Genomic DNA, 21,248 nt, shown 5'->3' on the forward strand with positions numbered 1-21,248 from the left:
TATTAAATCAAATAATATATATAAAGTACTTAGCACAGTGCCAGTGTGTGCTCGTGTGTGTGTATAATACATTTATTTGTTTGTTTATTTATACTCTGTCAAATAAGTAGAGACAATGTAGTAAAGTGTACACAAGTAGACCAGACAAACAGATGAACCACTGAACATGGATATGTGTGGCACATTTATTTGCAAAACATGCCCTAAAGAAAAGGAAAATGAAGACTTTCATCTTGCTCTAACTCCTCTAGTCTGTGTCCCAGCTAAGGGATCACTATTCACTCCTTGCCCAGGGTATGACTTGACTCCTTCTCTGTCCTCAGCAGTCCAATTGTTCAGTGATGGTGCTAATCCCATCATTCCACTTCTAAACTTTTTTTGAGCCCATCCCCTCTTCATCTGCACTTCTGCTGCCTTGATACAGGTCCCTCTCATCACCTCAGCTAAACTGCTTCCAGATCCTTCTAATGGGTCTCTCTGAGTCTGGTTATGAATCTTTCCTTCACAGTTCCCTGAAGTTACTATTTCAAAGCACAAATCTGATCGTGTCATTCTCCATCTTAAAAACCTTGAGTAGCCTTTCTTGCCTATAAGATAGAGTTCACATCTCCTCACATAACACATAAGGCCTTTTAACAGCTGGTTTCTTATAATCCTGACTTCATCACTCTGTTCAGTTGCTTTGCATTTCCCACTATTCCTCAAATACGCCATGCTTTTGCACACTTCTGTAAATGTATGTTCTGGTCTCTCTTCCAGATACAGATTCTCTTTTTCTTGACAAGCAGCATCTTCCAGGCAATTTGCAGCCCTGTGCTTCTATGGCATTCCCTGCATGCTTCTTTTATTGTACATATTACAGGATATTATAATTATTTGTTTACTTGACAGTTTCCTTCACTACTGTGAGCTCCTTAAGAATAAAGGCTTTGTCCTTATCATGACAAGTCTCTCCCCATCCCTAGCTGCCTTATTCATGATTGTTCTCCAATATTTAACGTAAGTCCTGGTCCATAGTAGATCCTCAAAAAGAAAGATTGAATGAACAAAATATTGAAGCTTCCTAGTAGGATAAAGTCTAAATCACAATTTAAAACCCTTCTTATGCATTTGAAATTGTAAGAATCAAGATGTCAACATGCATTGTTTATTTAATTAATTTGGTTACAACTTTGAGATTATTGTGTTTTAGCTGCTATATTGAGATATAATTCTCACACCCTAAAATTCACCCATTTAAAGTAGACAATTCAGTGGTTGTTAGAATACTCACATGGTTGTGCAGCCATCACCACGGTCTAATTTTAGAACATTTTCATTACCCCTAAAAGACACCCTGAAGCCAATAGTGGTCACTCCCACGCCCCCGCCCCCCAGCCTCTAGCAATCCTAATCTACTTTCTGTCTCTATAGGTTTACCTATTCTGGACATTTCATATAAATGGAATCATACAATATGTGGTCTTTTGTGACTGGCATCTTTCACTGCATGTGTTTTCAAGGTTTATCTGTTTTGTAGCATGTATCAGTACTTTATTTATTTTTATTGCCAAATAGTATTCCATCATTTTCCATCATATAAATATTTTTTTATCCATTCATCAACTGATGGACATTTGGTTTATTTCCACTTTTTGGCTGTTGTGAATAATGCTGCTTTGAACATTGGTATTTTGTGTGGACATGTGCTTTCTTCTTGAGTATAGATCTGGGGATTGCTGGGTCACGTGGCAACTCTACGTTTAACATTTTGAGGAACTGCCAACCTGTTTTTTAAAATGGCTGCACAATTTTACATTCTTACTGGCAATGTATGAGGGTTATAATTTCTCCACATTCTTGCCAACACTTGTTATTGTTGTCATTGCCTTTAAAATTAATTTTACAGTGTTGTGGTTTTTACAACTTTAAAATGTCTTGTGAAAGTTTCTCAACTAACCCTGAGTTTATGCAATGTCATCAAGAATATAGGGAAGTTAAAGATGTTGATATACCTGGATATGTCAAAAAACAGAATAGAAACGGTTGACATGGATATTTCTGGATGTGAAGCCCTGGAGGACCTCTTGCTGTCATCCAATATGTTGCAGCAGTTGCCTGACTCCATAGGTGAGAATATAATGTTTTGTCATGAATGTTTATGGCAAATGTACCACTTTCTTTTTTGGTGTATAGTTTGTCTATAGACATAGGGAATATATGGTCAGCCTGATATTAGTAAATTAGCAAGTTCATCATTCAAGAAGATAAAATAGTGTTTTACAAATACCTTAAAATGAAATTGTAACTCATCAAATTCAAGAAGCATCTCCTATTAAGATGATCCTCCTCAGTTGGTATATTTTCACATTTTCCAGATCTCCTAAGTTGTAAAATGTTACTGTAAGGAGTATATATCTTAGCTTTAAAGTAATTTGATAGCCATATATGTCTCCTTTTATCACTATAGAATTACAGTAGCTTCGTCCTCAGTGTTGCTATATTCTACTTTTAATATTGTTGTAACATTGCTATAATCTAGGAATAACGTGAAGATGTATAATAAATATAAAATATCTTCATAGTTCTCTTTTTTAAAAAAAAACATTGTCTTTAATATGCTTTTTAAGATTCATGAGGGGAGGTAATTTGAGTGTATATTGAGCACTCAATCTGTTTTTGTTACAAATTTTTATATGAGTAAAACAATGAAAGAATCTAAGTTTAATAATGAGTAAACCTTTTTGGACAGATATCTTGCTATTATTATTTATGAGAAGACTCGGCTAGGAGGATAATCATCAAATTGCTTACCTTTGGGATGTGGTTTTTAACACTCTTTGAATTAGATGTGTCATATGTTCTGGAACTTATTAGTGCTTCTGAAAATTAAGTCACAACCTAGGTAGCCTGACTGAAGGGGACCTAAAAGACATGGCCATTTCCCAAATTTTTCTTCAACATTTTATTGTTTCTCTTTTCACCATTCTTGCAGGCTAATAGGGAATACTAGTTTTGACAAAACAGACTAGCTTTTCTTTCTTTCTGGATCTTATGACTTTTTGATTTATAGAATTGCACATGTTATAACAGTATTTCCTCAACTTTCTCCAGCATAAGACTTATCTGAGAACTTTATTAAACACTTCTACATTTCCAGCCTCTTTCTCTGAAAATTCTGATTCAGAAAGTTTATAGTTAGGCCTTCTGATCTATATGTTTGTTAAACATCCTAGATGAAACTTATGATCAGATAAGTTTAGGAAATACTGTTTTATGTTGTAGAAGGTATGGAAGTGTAACGGTTAGAAAGAGCATCCTGGGGGCTGGCCCCATTTCCTAGTGATTAAGTTCAGTGTGCTCCACTTCAGCAGCCCAGGTTCACAGGTTTAGATCCCAGGTGCACCACTCAGCTGCCATGCTGTGGTGGGAACCCACGTATAAAGTGGAGGAGGATTGGCACAGATGTCACCTCAGGGCTAATCTTCCTCAAGGAAAAAAAGAGGAAAATTGGCAACAGATGTTAGCTCAGAGCTAATCTTCCTCAGCCAAAAAAGAAAAAAGAGCGTCCTTTGGTCAGAAATGGTCATTTGGTCAAGATAACCATCTGGTCAAGATACATACCTTACACTCCTACTCAATCACCACTCCATACCTCTTCAAAGACATAATGAGATAGAGAAAAACTTATATTTGAAGAATATATTTTTGTTCATTACTGCCTCCTCAGCACCAAGAACTATTCCTGGTATATGGTAAGTGCTGCTTAAAAATTTAGTAAATAAAATAATTTATCTATGCTTAAGAAGAATGAACATTGACCTGAACCTGAGATCGAATGGAAATACAGCAATAACCCCAAGCCTGATGGACTCCAGACCACAAATAGCAGTGGCAGTCATAAGTTCAGTTCCTGCAGTGGAAAGAAAAAAATAACACCTTACATGTAACAGGGGAACCCAAACTTACAGGAGATTGAGGCAGGAACCCCTTTTCTGTGAAGAAAGACTGAAAAAAACCTACAACTAATATGTGGAGAGAACAGATAACAGGTTCACTGCTGAAAACCATGGCAAGTCTTAAGCTGGTTTGGACTGGATCTGCAATATCCACATGGGTGAGACATGGTGAGACTACCGTGTTTCTGATATAAGACCTGCTTCTGAACTCCAGAGACTCGGGAGTCAGGTGGAGGTCCCCATAAAACTGCCCGACAGGGAGGGGTTAGCATAGGTAATGAGGAAAGCTCACCCTCACAAATAAGCATGCAAACACATTCTTAAAGGAAAACTAATGTTGTTTTGACAACCAAAAACTCAAACAAATAGGAAAATTTACCCCAAGGGAAACCGAAGTTATCAAGCAGTGTCAAGATGATTTTAAGTATGTGTGGATCCTCAAACAGATCAAAGGAAGAATAACATTCCTAAAAACAGTAAGAAGTTATAAAACAAAACAGGTGATATGACCAAGAACAGGTGGTTATGAAAAAGAACCAATTATAAATCCTGGAAATGAAAATGTCACATAGTGAAATAAAAGATGATATAATTCTTTGTTTAAAATATCTTCCTTTCAGAAGGCAGACTAGGAAATTAGCCTTCTGGCCTGGGGAGGGCAGCCTGTAAAGGTGATAGAAAACGTCAGATTAGATATTTGGCTGGCTTAAAACAGCCTGTGACAGGCAGGTGGTATTATAGATTTAACACCTTCATTTAGAATCCGAATGGTTCTCAAATTAAGAAACTAACTTTGTTATAGTAGTTTACTCCTTGAACTATCTTTGAGCCCTACTTACCTTTCAGGGAAAATTGTATTTATACATCTGCAGTCTCTAGAGTCCATGATGATACATGTAGCATGGCTGACTTTCCTCTGAGAATTCCCTTCTTGGTCAAGAGAAATATCTGGGAGAGGGGACTAAGGCTCTTTTCTAAGACCCTAAGATAATTCATTGATGCTGATTGGATGGGAGATTGCATCTTGTCTTCTTTATTTGATCATAGATTATCTATTGGACTACCAACATTTAAAAGAGTAAAAAATGAGAAATTTCATAGTATTAATAAAGGGAAATGGGAAATAAAACAAAATCTTTACTTTCTTCACACTATTTTAGTTCTGCAACTATGAGGGATTTGAATGAAGTGACAGAGTCAACAACAAGCCCTGGGTGCTGCGTCCTCTGATTGTGCTGGCTCCAGGGAAGATGAAGGGGGCTCTTCTCCTCTTCTATATGGAGGATTAACAGTCTCTTCAATGAAATCTCTGCTTCGCATAGCACAGAAACTCAGTAATGGACAATAGAATTGTTTTTACTTTCCAAAATAATTTATGTTATTCACTTAGTGGTTAAGGACACAGGTTTTATAGTTGAGTTGCCTGAGTTCAAATTCTGTTTCTACCTTACTAGCTGTGTGACCTTAGACAAGCTATTTACTCCCTCTCTGCCTCAATTTCATCATCCATTAGGTAGGATAGTAACAGTACTTGAATCATGAGATTATTTTGAGCAATAAAAGAATTATTATATGTAAAATTGCTTAAAACAGTACCTGGCATGGAGTAAGTGCTCAGTGTTAGCTATTATAATAATGTAACAATTATTATGATCCTAGATTTGATGAGTGCATAACTATTTTGGCTTTTAAAATTCTATTACATGTGCATAAATGCCATGTAAATATTGGCTATTTTTGATAACATTATATTAATGTTTAATACATTGCTGCTTGTTATATATTTATACATAAGTAGCTAAAATCATAGTAAAAGGCCTCCTTTTTCTTTCTCTCCTGTACTTCTTAGTTGGGTGTATAGGATAAAGAGGTGTGGAATTCAGGAAGGGCACAAGTGGAGAGACAGAAGAGGATAAAATACCTTTGGTTCCTATAAGATAGAAGAGTGTCCCAGCAGATATGACATAGAAACGTAAGAAAGGAATTGTCTGCCAGAGGAAGTCAGAACAATGGAGGTGAGGCTAATGGCCTATTTCCACTCCAAGGACAATGAGATTCCACAGAAGCTTCAGAATCTGTCCAAAGAGTATCCCCTTGGATGGAGTACGTGAGTGACAAAGTAGCCACAACACAGATGAGTGAGGTCCCTTCAAATCCATAGATGTGGAACTCAGAACTAAGCAGTGAGGCCAACTTGCTTCAGCCTTTAAAGCTATAGAAGTTTCTGTCAATTGTGAGAATCACTATTCCATTCTTCAAAAAAATCTGTTTCGTCAGCCTTTTGGCCTTAGTCCCTAACCTGCCTGAAGATTTTCTCACCACAGCTTCACACCCAGAGACTATGATTCTCTTAAAGAGTGCTTTGCAGCCTGGCTTCATGGCATCTGCTCAGCCATCTGTAACCCAGCCCAAAACTTCTATGACTCAATCAAGAGAGATGGAGACTGCCAGCCTCCTCCAGCTCCTTTGGTGGGCGGGGGCAGTGGTTTGATCGTGGCTACCAGGTCACACAAAATTTAGCCGTAATTCATAGTCCCCTGTATTCTTCTCACAATTGATGAGCAGGCTCAGGAGTTCTTTTGTGTTTCCAAGGCTGACATTTTAACATATACACACTGGAGAAGCTAAAGTGATTCAGTCACCCTTTGAACATAGATGAATATGGCAGTGGGTGTTCAACTTCAGAGACAAATGACCTCAGTGTGAATTGTCCTCTTTCCCAGGTGCTGCTGTTTTCAGCATTGTGTCCTAGAGGCACAAGCTGATGTATTAAGCTTCCAATATTGTAGATATTTTCTCACGACAGTCTGATAGTCATAACATTTCTCTCCACTAAAGTAGAGATTCTGAGTGCTTCTGCAGAATAGGTAAGTGGGCATACTGAAACTTAAAGGGCAACGACAACTTTATTTCAGATTTTTGGTGACTTACTCTATGCCTTTAAAGAATCCTCAGAATACTTGAAGTGAATGGGCATGATGTACAGCAGTGCATCTCAAAGGATGTCCGCGAAACACTACCTGGACAAGATGCTCTGTGTGTGCATGTGGATTCCACGGTAACTTTGGAGAGTCACATTGCTACATTAGTATATTAAAACCGACTTGAAAAACTTCGTTAAAGAAATCCGTTTAACTTAGCGTTTCCCCAGTGCATTTGACCACAGAACCTACTCTGTCCATCAGAACAAGCGTTCTGCAAAACAAGCAGTTTGTAGCATATAAGGCATATTTCCAACATAAAGCAAAAGTTAGCCAATTGTTAATGCTTTGTCCTTGGATTTTGGCTATTTAAGCCATATTGATATTATAGGTTATGTTATGGCTGGGTAGAAGCTGTTCTTCAATTACTCTGTGGCTAATTCTCATTAAAACCCCGAGAGGAGAGCAAGCAGGAAGGGTATGAGGGCATAAATCAGACAGTGAAAGATAAATAGTTGGAACGTCAATTCTTGGCCAATTCTACTTGGTGTATTAAAAACTGCAAGTTTTTGTGCTTACTGCTGATCCAAGTCAAGGATTTATGGTAACAAAAAGAGTATGAGGTCATATGTTGTAATTTTCCAAGTCCATAATTATAACCACTGCATTGCAATACCTCAGTACTCATTCGTTGATTATTAGGCTTAATTTGGATTTGTTTTCAATTTGTATCACAACAGGAATTTTAGTTATTAGAGCTTAGGAGTTAATTAAATATTAAATCACAGCTGGCTTGAAAAATTTCATCTGGTCCATTTGCTGCATAATAGAAAAGGGAAATGTGGTGTTACTGTCAACTCAAGTTTCTATGGAGCCCTATGTTTTGTTTACTTGTTTGCGTTGGTGTACTCGAACTCCCATTGATGTAAGTAAATGTTTTGCAAATGGAAGGTCAAAACTAGACTACACACAAATATCAGTTTGTAGGTTTATATAAGCAGAATACAGCCAATTAGCTGACAAACATTCATCACAGCGATTCCTTTTATTTCTTTCATATTGTATTTCCCATCAGAGATCTGTTCTTATGTATTGATAAACCTTCTTCTCTGTTTTAGGACTGTTGAAAAAGCTAACTACTCTAAAAGTAGATGACAATCAACTGACAATACTACCCAATACAATCGGAAAGTAAGTGCCAAATTTCATACCAGTCAGCCTCTCTAAAGCCAGAAACAGAGGGATAACTTGAGTTTTCCCCTTCAAAACATTTTCTACTAGAGATGTTAATAATCTTGTTCATGTGTAAACTTATTTTAGACCATATTTTATTTGGTTATATATTTGTATATATCTTAATTTAGTTTTATATCTGAACACTGCATTGACACCCAACTATATAATATCATGAGAAATACTTAACTGTGACTCTTTCATAAGCAAAGTGATTACCCAGACCTTCAATTGCCTGTAATTTTCCAGATATAGTTAATTTGGTGTTTTTAACTGCATAAAATATGTCTTACAAAATCAAATCAATTTTTATAAGGCTCTGCAGTATGTATATTTTGCCATTATACTATTAGTAATATTTGGTATTTGTAGAAGTTTAATGTACTTTTAGAAGCTAAAGAGATAAGCGTCTGTTTTAGCTTGCATTTTTAAAAGCTTCAAGATGAAAGATCATCATTATTTTTTAAGGACAAAACATATTCCATTTATTGGAAAGCAACTTATTTCTAATTTTATAGTTCTTTAGGAAATATATATAATTATCAGTGTTTCACTGAAATGCTTTTGTTTACAACTTATGTAAAATGAGAGATCAGTAAGGTATCTTCATTCTAAAACTGTGAAAGCCCATTTTATAGGTTTCTTGCTCCACATCTCAGTGTGAAGAATAATATAAATCCATAATTTAACAGATTTGTGTATACTGAGGGTGGAAATGGGGAGGAAGCATGGGAAATCTCTGTACCTTCTGCTCAATGTTGCTGTGAACCTAAAACAGCTCTAAAAATAATGTCTATTAAAAAAGAAGAAGAAGAGGAAGACTGACTGACAAACCATGGTTATTCATATGTGGGCATTTGGCAGACATCTTGTCAAAAATGAACGAAGTGAGCTTGACACTTCAAGGAAACGAACTGACAGTATTTGTTGCCAGCGATGAAATTTGAGCTATCGAGCAAAAGTTAGAATTTTGGAAAATTTGTTTCTGCCACCATGAACTTGACAGCTTCCCAATACTTAAAGCCTTTTCTGATAAGACTTGAGTGAAATTAATGAAAGTGATTTGTTGATACTACATTGTGAAATGTGTCAATATTTGGAAAATCTGTTTAACTCAGTGAAGCCACATTTTCCAAATAACCAATATATGAGTTACAAAATCAGACATGAGTAAAAGACCCATTGAAGGTGCAAAATACACCAGCTGATTTTAATGTATTGGTACGAAGAGTAAGAAAAGTTCATTGATATAATTTCAGATTCCACACTGCAATTATCCCCTAATAAACTACCACTTGTTGAGTTTTAGTATAGTATCAAAGAATAATCACAACTATCCAAAAAGCTATTAAAATACTACTCCATTTTCTAACCGTACCTGTGTGAGGTTGGGTTTTTCTGACATAATTCAGGAAAATAATATACACACAATCTGTTGTGACAGATTGAATACGTAAGCAGATATGAGAATCCAGTTACCTTCTATTAAGCCAAACGTTGAAGAGATTTCCAAAATTAAAACAATGTCACTTTTCTCACTAAATGTTTTTCTTTTGGAAATATAGTTACTTCGCATAAAAATGTTATTCACACGTCATGGGTTTTTTATTGTTAAGAACAAAGAACAAATAACTATTTTCAAAATCCCTGTTTTAATTTATAATATACCAATAGGACTATAAATCATAGAAACAAAAGTTCTTTAAGATTACCAGGGATTTTAAGAGTGTAAAGGGATCCTAAGACAAAAAAGTTTGAAGATTTCTGTTCTGTCACACCGTGGTTTGGATGGTAAAGTTAAGACAGCTATTGTCTACCTTTTGTTCTCACCACAAGGTAGCACCCGCATACACATGTTTTGTATTTGCATGTATGGCAAAAAGGACTATATTTCTAAAATTTGGTATACATTTAATAGTAGACCTTAATAAGCAACCTAAAAAACTAAAATAATAATAATCATATAATAATAATGGCTTTGTTTTCCTTAAGAAATTCAGAATTGATAGATCAAAAGTTTAGTGCACGGACTAGAGATGAAATTTGATTATGTTCCTGTTAAATGGCACCCCAGGTCCCATGCAGAAAGTCTTTTGAAAAGGCTGGAATAGTCTATTTTTTTATGAAACATTCTACCTAATCTTCTGGGCACCATAATCCTAGAAATGTTAAGACCAGTTGCAGTGACCAAAAACATTCTCATTCTGCACATAGAACGTTTCAGGATTAGACTTGTCTTTGGTAATTGTTAATAGTTCAACTATTAAAAATTTGCTGGAAGAATTTACTTTTTAACATTTTTCGTAGTCGAAATAGATTCCATGACTTGTAAAATTGATTATTTTTGTTATTGACTCTTAGTCTGTGCCTGGGAGTTCCAGCTGCTCTAAAAATTGAATGCGTCATGAAAATAGTGAAAAACTTTCTTGTGTGTGCTCACGTTGTGACAGACACCATGTTTGCTGCCTTACATGCCTTCTCATGTAGTTACAGGCCCACTAACACTACTAGATGTGTATTATGATCTCCCCATCAATGGATACAGAAACTGAGGCTGAGAGAGGTTTCCAGATTTCAAAGCTAAGCTGTTAATTGAACTATATATGATGCCTCTTAATATATGTGATAGTTGAGTCACACATTTTGTAATATTTGGTAATTTAATGGGTCCCATTGCTCTAGAGTCAAAGGATCTCCCATAAGAAGAGAAACTGCATGCTGAGCCTTCTCTCTCTTGGCTTTGTCTTGGACAAGAGCAAGAAACTGAAAATCTGAATGGGTATTTTAAAAAGTCCTTCCTTCACAGAGTATGGTCAAAAAGACCACTGGGCTGGGAATCAGAAAATCTAAGTAGCTATGCAAAGCTGGGTAAATCCTTTCTTCTGTATGGATCTCAGACTCCTGAGGGACAGTGCAAGGAGCACTGACTTTGGAGTCAGACAACATGGGTGTGACCCTGGCTACACCGCTTACTGTGTGAACTTGGACAAGTTGCTTAACCTCTCCGTGGCTTCGTTTCCTCATTTATAAGTTCCACCTACATCTAAAATTCTCTAATTCTCTGATCCAAATGTTTAGTCTACAAATGGCAAATTTTCATAGTCTACTTACTAGACTGCTATAATTGCAAGAAAATAAGTGAACTTTGTTCTAGTTACCTGAGTGCTAAACACAGTGCTTCCCTCTGTTCCCTAAGCCTGGAAGGACACCCGAACCTGCAGCTGTGCATGGCTTTGGGAAAAGAATTTGGGGCTGGGTAATAGAGTATATAGGGACCCTTGCTTTTATCATATACCCTCTGTACTTTTTGAATTTTGTATCATGTAATGTTATTCTAGTCCAAAAAATAAAAACAGTACATGCACACAAACCCTTCACTGTATAAAACCCAAGTTACTTCACGTCATACTCAAGTTCTCCCATAGTCTAGTCTAGACTGGTGATTCTCAACATGTGGTCCCCTGATCAGCAGCATCAGCTTCAACTGGGAACTTGTTAGAAATACAAATTCTCAGAGACAACCCCAGATCTACTGAATCAGAAACTCCGGGCGTTGGGCCAGCAATCTATGTGCTAACAAGCCCTTCAGGGGACTGAGATGCACACTAAAGTTTGAGAACTGCCATCTAGACTCAGCTTACTTTTATAGTTATCAGCTAGCTTCTCACACACTATTCCATCCTGCCCACATCAGACTTGCCTAAGAGACTCGTTTAAAATGAAGCTGCCTTCAAGAGGAAAGTGCTCGGTTGCTTTGGCTCTGGAACCAGCACTTTGTGGGTTTAAAACCTGGCTCTCTGACGTGCCGTTGGGTAACACAGAGGCTTCTGTTCTCCGCCGTAAACTGGAAATCATAATAATGTCTACCTCAAGAGAATGTTGTGAGGATTAAATGTGTCAATAAATGGAAATCGCTCACACATTCAATGAATGTTTTTTTTAAAAAAGTAAACAAAAATATTGTCTTAGGTCCTTTGAATTTCTGGGATTTGGATTCAAGAAATATGTTTACTTGTTTTTATGACTTAATTCTTCTCGCTTCTGCCCACCCACACCACAGCAGCTTCCTCCTCTGAATTAAAAGCTCTAGTGAACCCATGAACTAGACCAGATTTCCTAAATTATATTCTTTGAAACAGTGACTTGAGATTTTAATAGGTATGACATAAAGATAAGTTTCATGGACAAATAAATTTTGGGAACTCTGTATGGGAGGTAGAGAACACTCTAACTTGTGACATATTTCCATTTATTCTATCAGTCTGTTTCTATCACCATTTAATTTTTCAGTTATTTTGCCATGTCTTCCTAACTAGAGTATGGGCTCCTTGAGGGCTGGGGTCGTCTTGAGCATGCTTCATCTCTTTCTTTGTACCTCAGCAGTATGGCACAGGGGGCGTGTTTGCCAGCTTGGGACTAGACTTAGATTTCAATCCTGGCTTCTGCTCTCATTAATTAATTGACTCTGGGTATGTCACTCCACATCTCGGCACTGCAGTTTTCTCATCTGTAAAATAGAAATGATAGTACCTCCCAGAGGTGGTTGTGAGATTTAGTCTTAGGGAGCCTTCAATAAATTGTAATAGTCATTAATAGTAATAGCAAAAAGATTTATTTATTGATCATTGCTTATGTTTATCTGTGTGAGGATTAGTAATATAACATGAATGAAGCATCCAGTTCTTAAAAAGGAAAATGTTTTAGACTTATTTGCAAATAAGATAATAATACATTATCTTAGTCTGCTCAGGTTGCAGTAACAAAACAGCATAGACTAGGTGACTTAAATGACAGAAATTTATTTCTCACAGTTCTGGAGGTTGGGAGTCCAACATCAAGTGCTAGCAAGGTGGGTTTTATTCTGAGATCTCTTCTCTTGCCTTATAGGCGGCTATGTGCTCACATCACTTTTTCGTGGTGTGTGCACAGGGAGGGAGTGGGACAGAGAAAGAGAGAGAGAGAGAAATTGACTCTCTGGCATCTCTTCTTGTAAAGGTGCTAATCCCCTCGTGAGGACCCCATCCTCATGAATTCATCTCGCCCTAATTACCTCCCAAAGGCCCATCTCCAAAAGCTATCACATTGGGAGTTAGATCTGCAACATATGAATTTGGAGGAGACAAAAACATTGAGTCCATCTCATACATATTTTAACTTATAAAAGCTACTGTTAGGAAAAGCAGTGTTGGAAATTGTTTCCGTGCTTTTTGTCAAAGTCCTTAAGAAGAAATTGTTTAGAATATTGTCGTTTGGTTATAAAGTCAAAGGACCTAGAGAGAGAAATTTAAAACACAAAAGGAAAAAACGTTAATGTATTTCCCAAAGTGATAGAAGTATCCTCACACACACACACAAAAAGTTATTGAGAAAAGTACAGAGAAATGATTAAATGGAATTTCATTGATGATTGTATAAGATTTTGGTTAAAGCACAAAACCAGCAACAATATCTATTTAAGAGCCATTCTCCTCTACTGTCTATTTCCTCCTCCACTCCCTGCCCCAGCATTTTTGGGTTGTGACCATTTACGGCTTGTGACCAAATTATAATTGCAGTGCTTACACCAGCATATGTGAAATGTTTCTATATTTTGGTTGGTTAAGAAATCTTTCAGTATTGGTATCCTAACTTGAAGCATATAGAATCTTTTTTTAGTGATCTTTTGCACTGAAGCTATTTTCTACTCATAGGTTACAGATCTGTTCACTAAAAAATACTTTTAAACAGTATTCTGCATTTGGGTGATATTTTTCTCCTATAATTAAAAAATAATTACAGATTCCTTTTCCAATCAATTTAGTTAACTTCCCGAAAAATCCAAAGGAAGGCAAAAGTTAATAATTACTTTAGAAAGAGGAAAATCAGGTGAAATGAAAAATATATTGTTTCTACAATGATGGAATTCTGCTCAAAATCAGTCAACATAGGTGTTCCACAGGTAAAGTCTCTAAATAGTTGACTATGCCTAACAGATGCTATTTCTACCACAGTTTGACTGAATTTGGCTTAGACTGTAGGATTTAGTACCAAACTGGGTGAAGTTCACTTAGTAAGCACTATAGAAAAGAATTAGTCTAAATTTTGTTAATTTCTTGCCAGTATTTAGAAGCAGTACAAGCAACTTACCTAATGTTAATGAGAAAATTAAGAATGGCATCTAAAACTTGTTCCTAGCCTAAATTAAACGAAATTGATGGATATTGGTAAAAGTTGCTTAGCATTCACTATGTGCCCACTCCAAATGTTTTTCGTGTATTAACTCCTCTACGATATTTAGTCTTTATAACACATGGGTAAGTACTGTTGTCACCCCCTTATGCCCAGTGATGAAACTGAGGGACAGAGTAACTAAGAAATTTGATGAGAATATTGCCACTAGTAATTGCAGGAGTCCAGACTCCAATCCCCACTGGCTGCTGCAATTTAGTTTCTCAATCCCTGGGCTATACTGGCACTTTCAGGGAGCAGCTATATAAACAGCTTGCCTTTTCCAAGTTTTCTCTCTCTCTCTTTGGTTATTATATCCCTTTCTACTAAATCTCTGCTTGTACAATCACTATTCTTCGTAGTCACCTGAAATTTGTCTAGTTCCCATGTCTTACTGGTCACTTGCTGGTAATTTTACACTTATCTACTAGAAGGTTTTATTTACATAAAACAACTCATCGTAAAAGGGAATGTTACAGGATAACTTTTACACGTTTCAGAAACAGATTGTTCAAAATTTGGGTTTTTCAGGGTACTCAATGCCTCGTAACAGGTCATTTTAATGGAATGCCAAATCCATGCCAGGGGCTTAGCATACATTTAATTTTCATTGAAACTCTATGTATTAGACTTTATCAACCAATTTTACAGATGAGAAAACAAGGATTAGTAGTTAGATAAAGGTCACTCAGCAATTAAGTGGCCACACTAGAATTGAAACTCAAGCCTGTCTGAATATTTTTCACTGAATTACATCACTTCTGTTAAGAATTAAAAGTGACCTAAGAAAATGAAGCCCAAAGCCATTTATTTTTATGTTTATTAGCATCTATGTTAATAGTAATTTAATGGTATCTAGTGGTTTCTAATGGTCATAAACAATGTTAAAGTGAAATTATAGATTATCTATGTAATACTCAGTCTCTCCTCCTTATTAGCCAGGTAATTGAGGGTTAATGACACAGTAATATCTTCCCAACCAAGACTAATTTGTGGAGACCAAACTAAAGCAGAGAAAAATGTAGAGAATATTTCTAGAAAATTGTCAATATTATTGTTGATGTTCAATTTCAAGCATTTCTACCTCCGATAGTGTCACTGACGTGAACAAAAGCCTGACTGAACACAACTCTTGTAATATTTGTATCGATTTTAGCTGTTATTGACATATCTATTGTGTATATGTGTGTGTGTTTAAATGTTACCCTTGAAATATCTGCAAGGGCTCTATTTAAAGCCTTGCAGCTCCATGTGCAACCCCAGGACCAGCAGCATCTCTGTCACCTGGGAGCTTGTTACAGACACAGCATCTGGACCCCACCCCACACCACTGACTCCGAGTCAGCCTTTTAGTAAATTCTCCTGGTGATTGCTGTGCACCCCAAAGTTTGGGAAGCAGGGCTTTAAAGCACTTTACATTTCCTTTGCAGAATGTTATTACTTTTAATGAGCACAATTATAGACTATAGATAAAACTTTTTTTAAAAAGGTAACTTTTTATCTCTTTTTTTGCATAAAGTATAATGAATGTATTTTTTAATTGAGGTATAATTGACATATACCATTATATTACTTTCAGGTGTACAACATAATGATTCGATATTTGTATATATTGCAAAATGATCACCAGAATAAGTCTCATTAAGATCTGTCACCATACATAGCTACAAAAATTGCTTTTTTCTTGTGATAAGAACTTTTAAGATTTACTCTCTCAGCAACTTTCAAATACGCAATATAGTATTTTTAACCAACTATTGCTACCATGTTATGCGTTACATTCCCATGACTTATTTATTTTATAACTGAAAGTTTCTACCTTTTGACCCCTTTCACCCGTTTTGCCCAATCCCCACCCCCCACCTCTGGCAACCACAATCTGCTCTCTATATCTATGAGCTCAGTATTTTTCGTTTTTGTTTTTTAGATTCCACATATAAGTGAGATCATACTCACTCTTTGTATTTGTCTTTCTCTTTCTGATTATTTCACTTCTTTTGATTTGCTTTTGAATGCCAGTGATAATCTGAGTAAATGTGACATCACTGTTTTCATATAGGGTCCTGCATTAAAATACCTTAGGTGATTTCTAATAAAGTCAGCTGGACTCTTAGATTATCAGCTTGAATCTTGTGGATTTCAGAGATCATTAAGGAATGTATGTTTTGCACCTAATAGCTTTTCTCTGTTACTCAGAGACGTAAAATACTCTTAGGCTATAAGTTATTAATTCAGTATAACCCATGGTGCAGTAAAAACGTTGTCTTTTTAGTGTAGGAAGTTCTCACTTTATACAGTAGTGGGGGGAATGTGAAAACAACCATGCAAGCTAAAACCATGCAACACAGTCTTCATAATCAATGGGGAAAATTGTGATTGTTCTGACAAAAGGTCTTTAAAAACACTATTATTACTAGTTATAAATATGTAGGGAAATGGAATAATGGTAAAACAAATTTACTTAGTATGCGGTCATTGTAAATTTTAGGAACATCAAGAATTAAAGTGGGGTTTTTTTTGGTAAAAAACTTATCAAGATTAGTTTGAACAATGCTTGCCTTCTTTTCATTCATTGTGTAAGTTATAATTCAGGGTAAACATCTTTTCTGTGCATCGTTGAATTGTCAGACTCATTTTTAAAAGCGTGGATCAACTTCCAAACTTTTATCCTTTGTGTTTTCAACGTTATGAAACATTTCTGACAGTTCCTTCAATGTGAAGTTTATTGCCTACATCACATCCTCTGGGATATCTTCATCCTTTTTATCGCAACCACTTTCCTCATTTATGTCAGCAAGTTTGCCATCACTAAGTTCCCCTGGCAGCATATCCCGTCTCTCGAATAGTGGCAGGCAACATTCTCACAGTCAGCTATTTCTTCTGTACCTCCATTTATGTTTGATTCAAATCCTGCAAAGTTATTTGCACAGTGTGCTAAAAGTTTCTGCTATACTGCACACGTATTACTTGCTGTTACTTCCTGCCATGATGCTTGAATATTGTCAATTGTGTGCTTTATGTCATTTCTTCCAAAACTCAGCTAAAGAAACCACATGATAGCCGAGTCAAAAGTCTGTGTAAGACAATAGGCTTTCAAAGTTGAAATAACTCCCTGGTCCATTAGCTGGATTAATGGAGTGGTTCTTGGTGATAAAAAGCACATTTTCACATTTTCATTTAAAACCCCAAGAGAATTAGGGTGACCAACAGCATTATCCAACAATAGTAGTGCTTTGCAAATTTATTAAATTATTAATATTAAATTTTAAATTATTGTACCTATAGTATCTCTCTACAGCTGATTGACAAGAAGGCAACACAACTACATGATTTACTGTCTGTGTGTGAACTGAATAACGGATGTGCAGTGACTGTCACTAACAGACTTTGAAAGAAGTAATGAGACTAATCACTGATTAGGATGCACATCTGTTATTGACATTGGGCTTTGTAGACTAAAGAGTTAGCAACAAAGCGTATACTTTTTGCTGTTGCTCACAGTTAACGTATGGAGGTAATTGAAGTTTGAACCATGTTCTTGGGGAACTAATGTTATTTAATGAAACCATGTTAACTGAAATTTGTGCATGTCAGAACTGTGCAAACTAAGGACTGCTTTACTGTGACTCAGGACTAACCTCAAAACACGTTTCTGTAAAAGAAAGAAAAAATGAGAAACTTTAATTACATTTTTAATTGTTTAATTCTTTGACTTCTACCTCTGAACATACATCTGAAATTTGTATTTTAAAAAGTTCCTGGTACTTTTGTGACCTCTTGCTGAGTGCATGAGACCCTAAATCATTGATAGAAACCTTTTTTATTCGATTCTACCACATTTATTACAGGCATTATATGTGTAAGCCACTGTGCTAGACTTTTTTTAAGAAATAAATAAGCTCTTTTTAAACTCACTTCTTTTTAAGAAAGAAATAAATCTGGGTTTCCCATATACGTTGATCTCTACCCCCACCAACATGCACACACAATCACATAGTCATGCACACCTGGTACCCAACAAGGTGACCATGCCTGCATGTAGGGGCCTCAGAGGATTTAGAAATGAATTTATCAGGGTCCACTAATAAAAAGAGAAAATATTTCCTGAGCGTGTATCTTATGGCAAGTACTGTGCTAAGTTCTTTATTTACAGTATTTCATGAAATTCTCGGAGCAAATGCAGGAGGCAAGATAACACAGTGGAGCCGCATTGTCTGCATGTAGTCCCAGCTCTCCTCATTTGTGTGGCCTTGGGGAAGTTACTTAGCTTCTTTAAGCCTCAATTTCCTTATCTGTAAAGTGGGTTTAAAAATAATAGATATCTTATAGAGTTGTTATAGGGAAAAGATTAGTTATTTTTATCTCCAAAATGCTTAGTAAAATATCTAGTGTTTAATCAGTGTTTTTGTTGTTAATGTTTTGCCCCTTCATCCTCCCTTTCTTGGACCTGCCCTCCACACGCTCCTACCTCCCCAATGCCAGTTACGTGCACTCATTCCAAGGATGTACATCATGAACAGCTGGCTGTAAATGACACTAAGTTCTATAAAAATAAACAAAACCTCCTGTCGTTTTTAATGGTTCAGCTAAATGACAGGTGAATTTAGAAAGGGAAAACATAAAGCATATTTATTTTACCAAATTGAACTATTTCTTAAATGATATTGAACCATTTGGCTGAATTGATAATTAATTTATATAATATAGACGAATAACTTTGGTGAATTTGGATATGTGGCCTTTTCAAAGCTTTTTTTTTTGCCATCTTGACCTTTTAAAATGTCTAACTAATGTATTTAACTTTTCAGTTTATCTTTATTAGAAGAGTTTGACTGTAGCTGTAATGAACTGGAGTCGCTACCTTCTACTATTGGCTACCTTCATAGTCTTCGAACATTAGCAGTCGATGAGAATTTCCTTCCAGAATTACCCAGAGAAGTGAGGAATAAACTTGTTTCTATTAACTTTTAATGAATCTGTTTTGGGATTAAATCTTAACAGGTGCAGTGGCAGTGTAGATTCATGAGTTGGGCTGTGAATATATATAGGAATTATCTACATATATATTTGTTAGTCATTCTCTTGTAAATGAGAAGTGATAACTTCTTATATTTGACTCGCAAAATGCATTTGACTTAAATATTACTTGCAAAGGAAAGTCATAAAATATTGTACATTAATGCTAAGAAATAGAATTTTAAATAATTCATATATTTTGATTTTAAGAAGAGTTAAAAATAACATTTTTGAATAATTACATTTCCATTTCTGAAGTGAAATATTTTTAATGTAAATAAGTTTTGTAAAGTGTTGTGTTGCCTAATAACATAACTTTAACTTCAGGATTCACCAGAAGGTTCTGTTAGTGTTTATCTCTAAATAGGATTTTTATTTATTAATATCAAGAAAAAAGTATGGAGTATATTTTAATTTAACATTTGCTACTAAACACCTCTATAAAGAAGAAACAGTAATCAATGTATCACTATTTTAGAGCCAAAAGTTATGGATAAAAATGACAAATACCATTGTAACATGAAGTAAAACTAACTTTGCAAAGGAAATGTCAATAAGACTTCATTTTCTGAGTACGTAAGATCCTCCATTATAAACATAGATGTGTTGGTACTCACTTAGGTGGACAAAAACAATGTGATTTATGTAAACAATAAAGTTAATAAGTATCCTGAAAATAAAGTTATAAAGAAAATTCTTCCTCCCTAATATGTAAAAGAACATGAGATATACATTGCCTTAGTATCTAAAGGAATATGTATAATATATACACATATTTTAGAGTGAGATTATATATAAAAAATGCATATTAGGAGAAAAGTGATAAGGAAATATGTAAATTAATTAAATTGCTTTATAGATTATAAAATTAATACATAAAAATAGTTTACACTGTGCTTTACTTATTTTCTTTTGTTACCCATAGATTGGAAGCTGTAAGAATGTAACAGTTATGTCGCTACGCTCCAATAAACTGGAATTTCTTCCTGAAGAGATTGGACAGATGCAGAAATTAAGAGTCTTAAATTTGAGTGACAACAGGTATTTCTGCAACATTTCACAATCACATATTGCTTATTTACTAAATGCAAATTATTGTTTCTTGTTAATAATTTTGGAAACTTTATGATGAAATATATGGAATACAATTATGTATCACTTACTGATGAGGATACAGTCTGAGAAATGTGTTGTTAGGCACTTTTGCCATTGTGTGAACATCATAGAGTCTACTTACACACACCTAGATGGTACAGCCTACGACACACATAGGCTATATAGTACCAATCTTGTGGGACCACTGTCATATATGCGGTCCTGCATTGACTGAAACGTCATGTGATACATGACTATAGTTAGAAAACAGCAGAAGCTAGATTATTTTTAAACTGATATTTCTAAATTTTATTATTTGATTATATTAAAATAATACATTGTATATTAAAATTATGTAAAATTTATATACCCAAATTTATATACCAACATATGGTATTATATACCATATATATCTCCTATATGCACAAAGCATAATATTATGAAGGCATGGAAAAATAACTGTAATAAAAAGCTACAGAATTTATTAGTAAAAATATGTGCTTAGGTATATACATATGAGCACATATGTGTTTTCATGTATCCATTTATGTCTCCAGTAAATTAGCTGGGCAATGTGTATATTGTCAACACCATCAGAATGCTGGTAAGAATATTGCTAATAAGCTAATGCTCAAACGTTGTAAGGTTTATGAATTATGGTAAGTACAACCAAATGGTCATTTAGTCATGTTCAGAGCAGGATGAAAAAAGAAAGATTAGTCCTTTTCTTGTGACAAAAGTGTTACATCGGTGGATGGGTTAAAAAAAATCTAAAACTGTGATCCATCTTTGTTTCCACAATTGTCCTCAAATAGGAAAGCATAAAAATGAATATTGA

At 35.4% G+C, this 21,248-nt stretch overlaps 1 protein-coding gene across 1 annotated transcript in view; it reads left to right on the forward strand.

The window, feature by feature from the left end:
- Nucleotides 1-21,248, forward strand: part of LRRC7 (leucine rich repeat containing 7) — a 392,875-nt gene that overhangs the window by 265,329 nt on the left and 106,298 nt on the right. The window contains exons 9-12 of the mRNA XM_046645726.1: nucleotides 1,965-2,109; nucleotides 7,978-8,050; nucleotides 19,108-19,237; nucleotides 20,241-20,356. Of these exons, the coding sequence (XP_046501682.1) occupies nucleotides 1,965-2,109; nucleotides 7,978-8,050; nucleotides 19,108-19,237; nucleotides 20,241-20,356 (464 nt within the window). The remainder of the gene's footprint in view (nucleotides 1-1,964; nucleotides 2,110-7,977; nucleotides 8,051-19,107; nucleotides 19,238-20,240; nucleotides 20,357-21,248) is intronic.

The sequence above is a fragment of the Equus quagga genome, chromosome 18, assembly GCF_021613505.1.
Source record: "Equus quagga isolate Etosha38 chromosome 18, UCLA_HA_Equagga_1.0, whole genome shotgun sequence".
Taxonomy (NCBI): domain Eukaryota; kingdom Metazoa; phylum Chordata; class Mammalia; order Perissodactyla; family Equidae; genus Equus; species Equus quagga.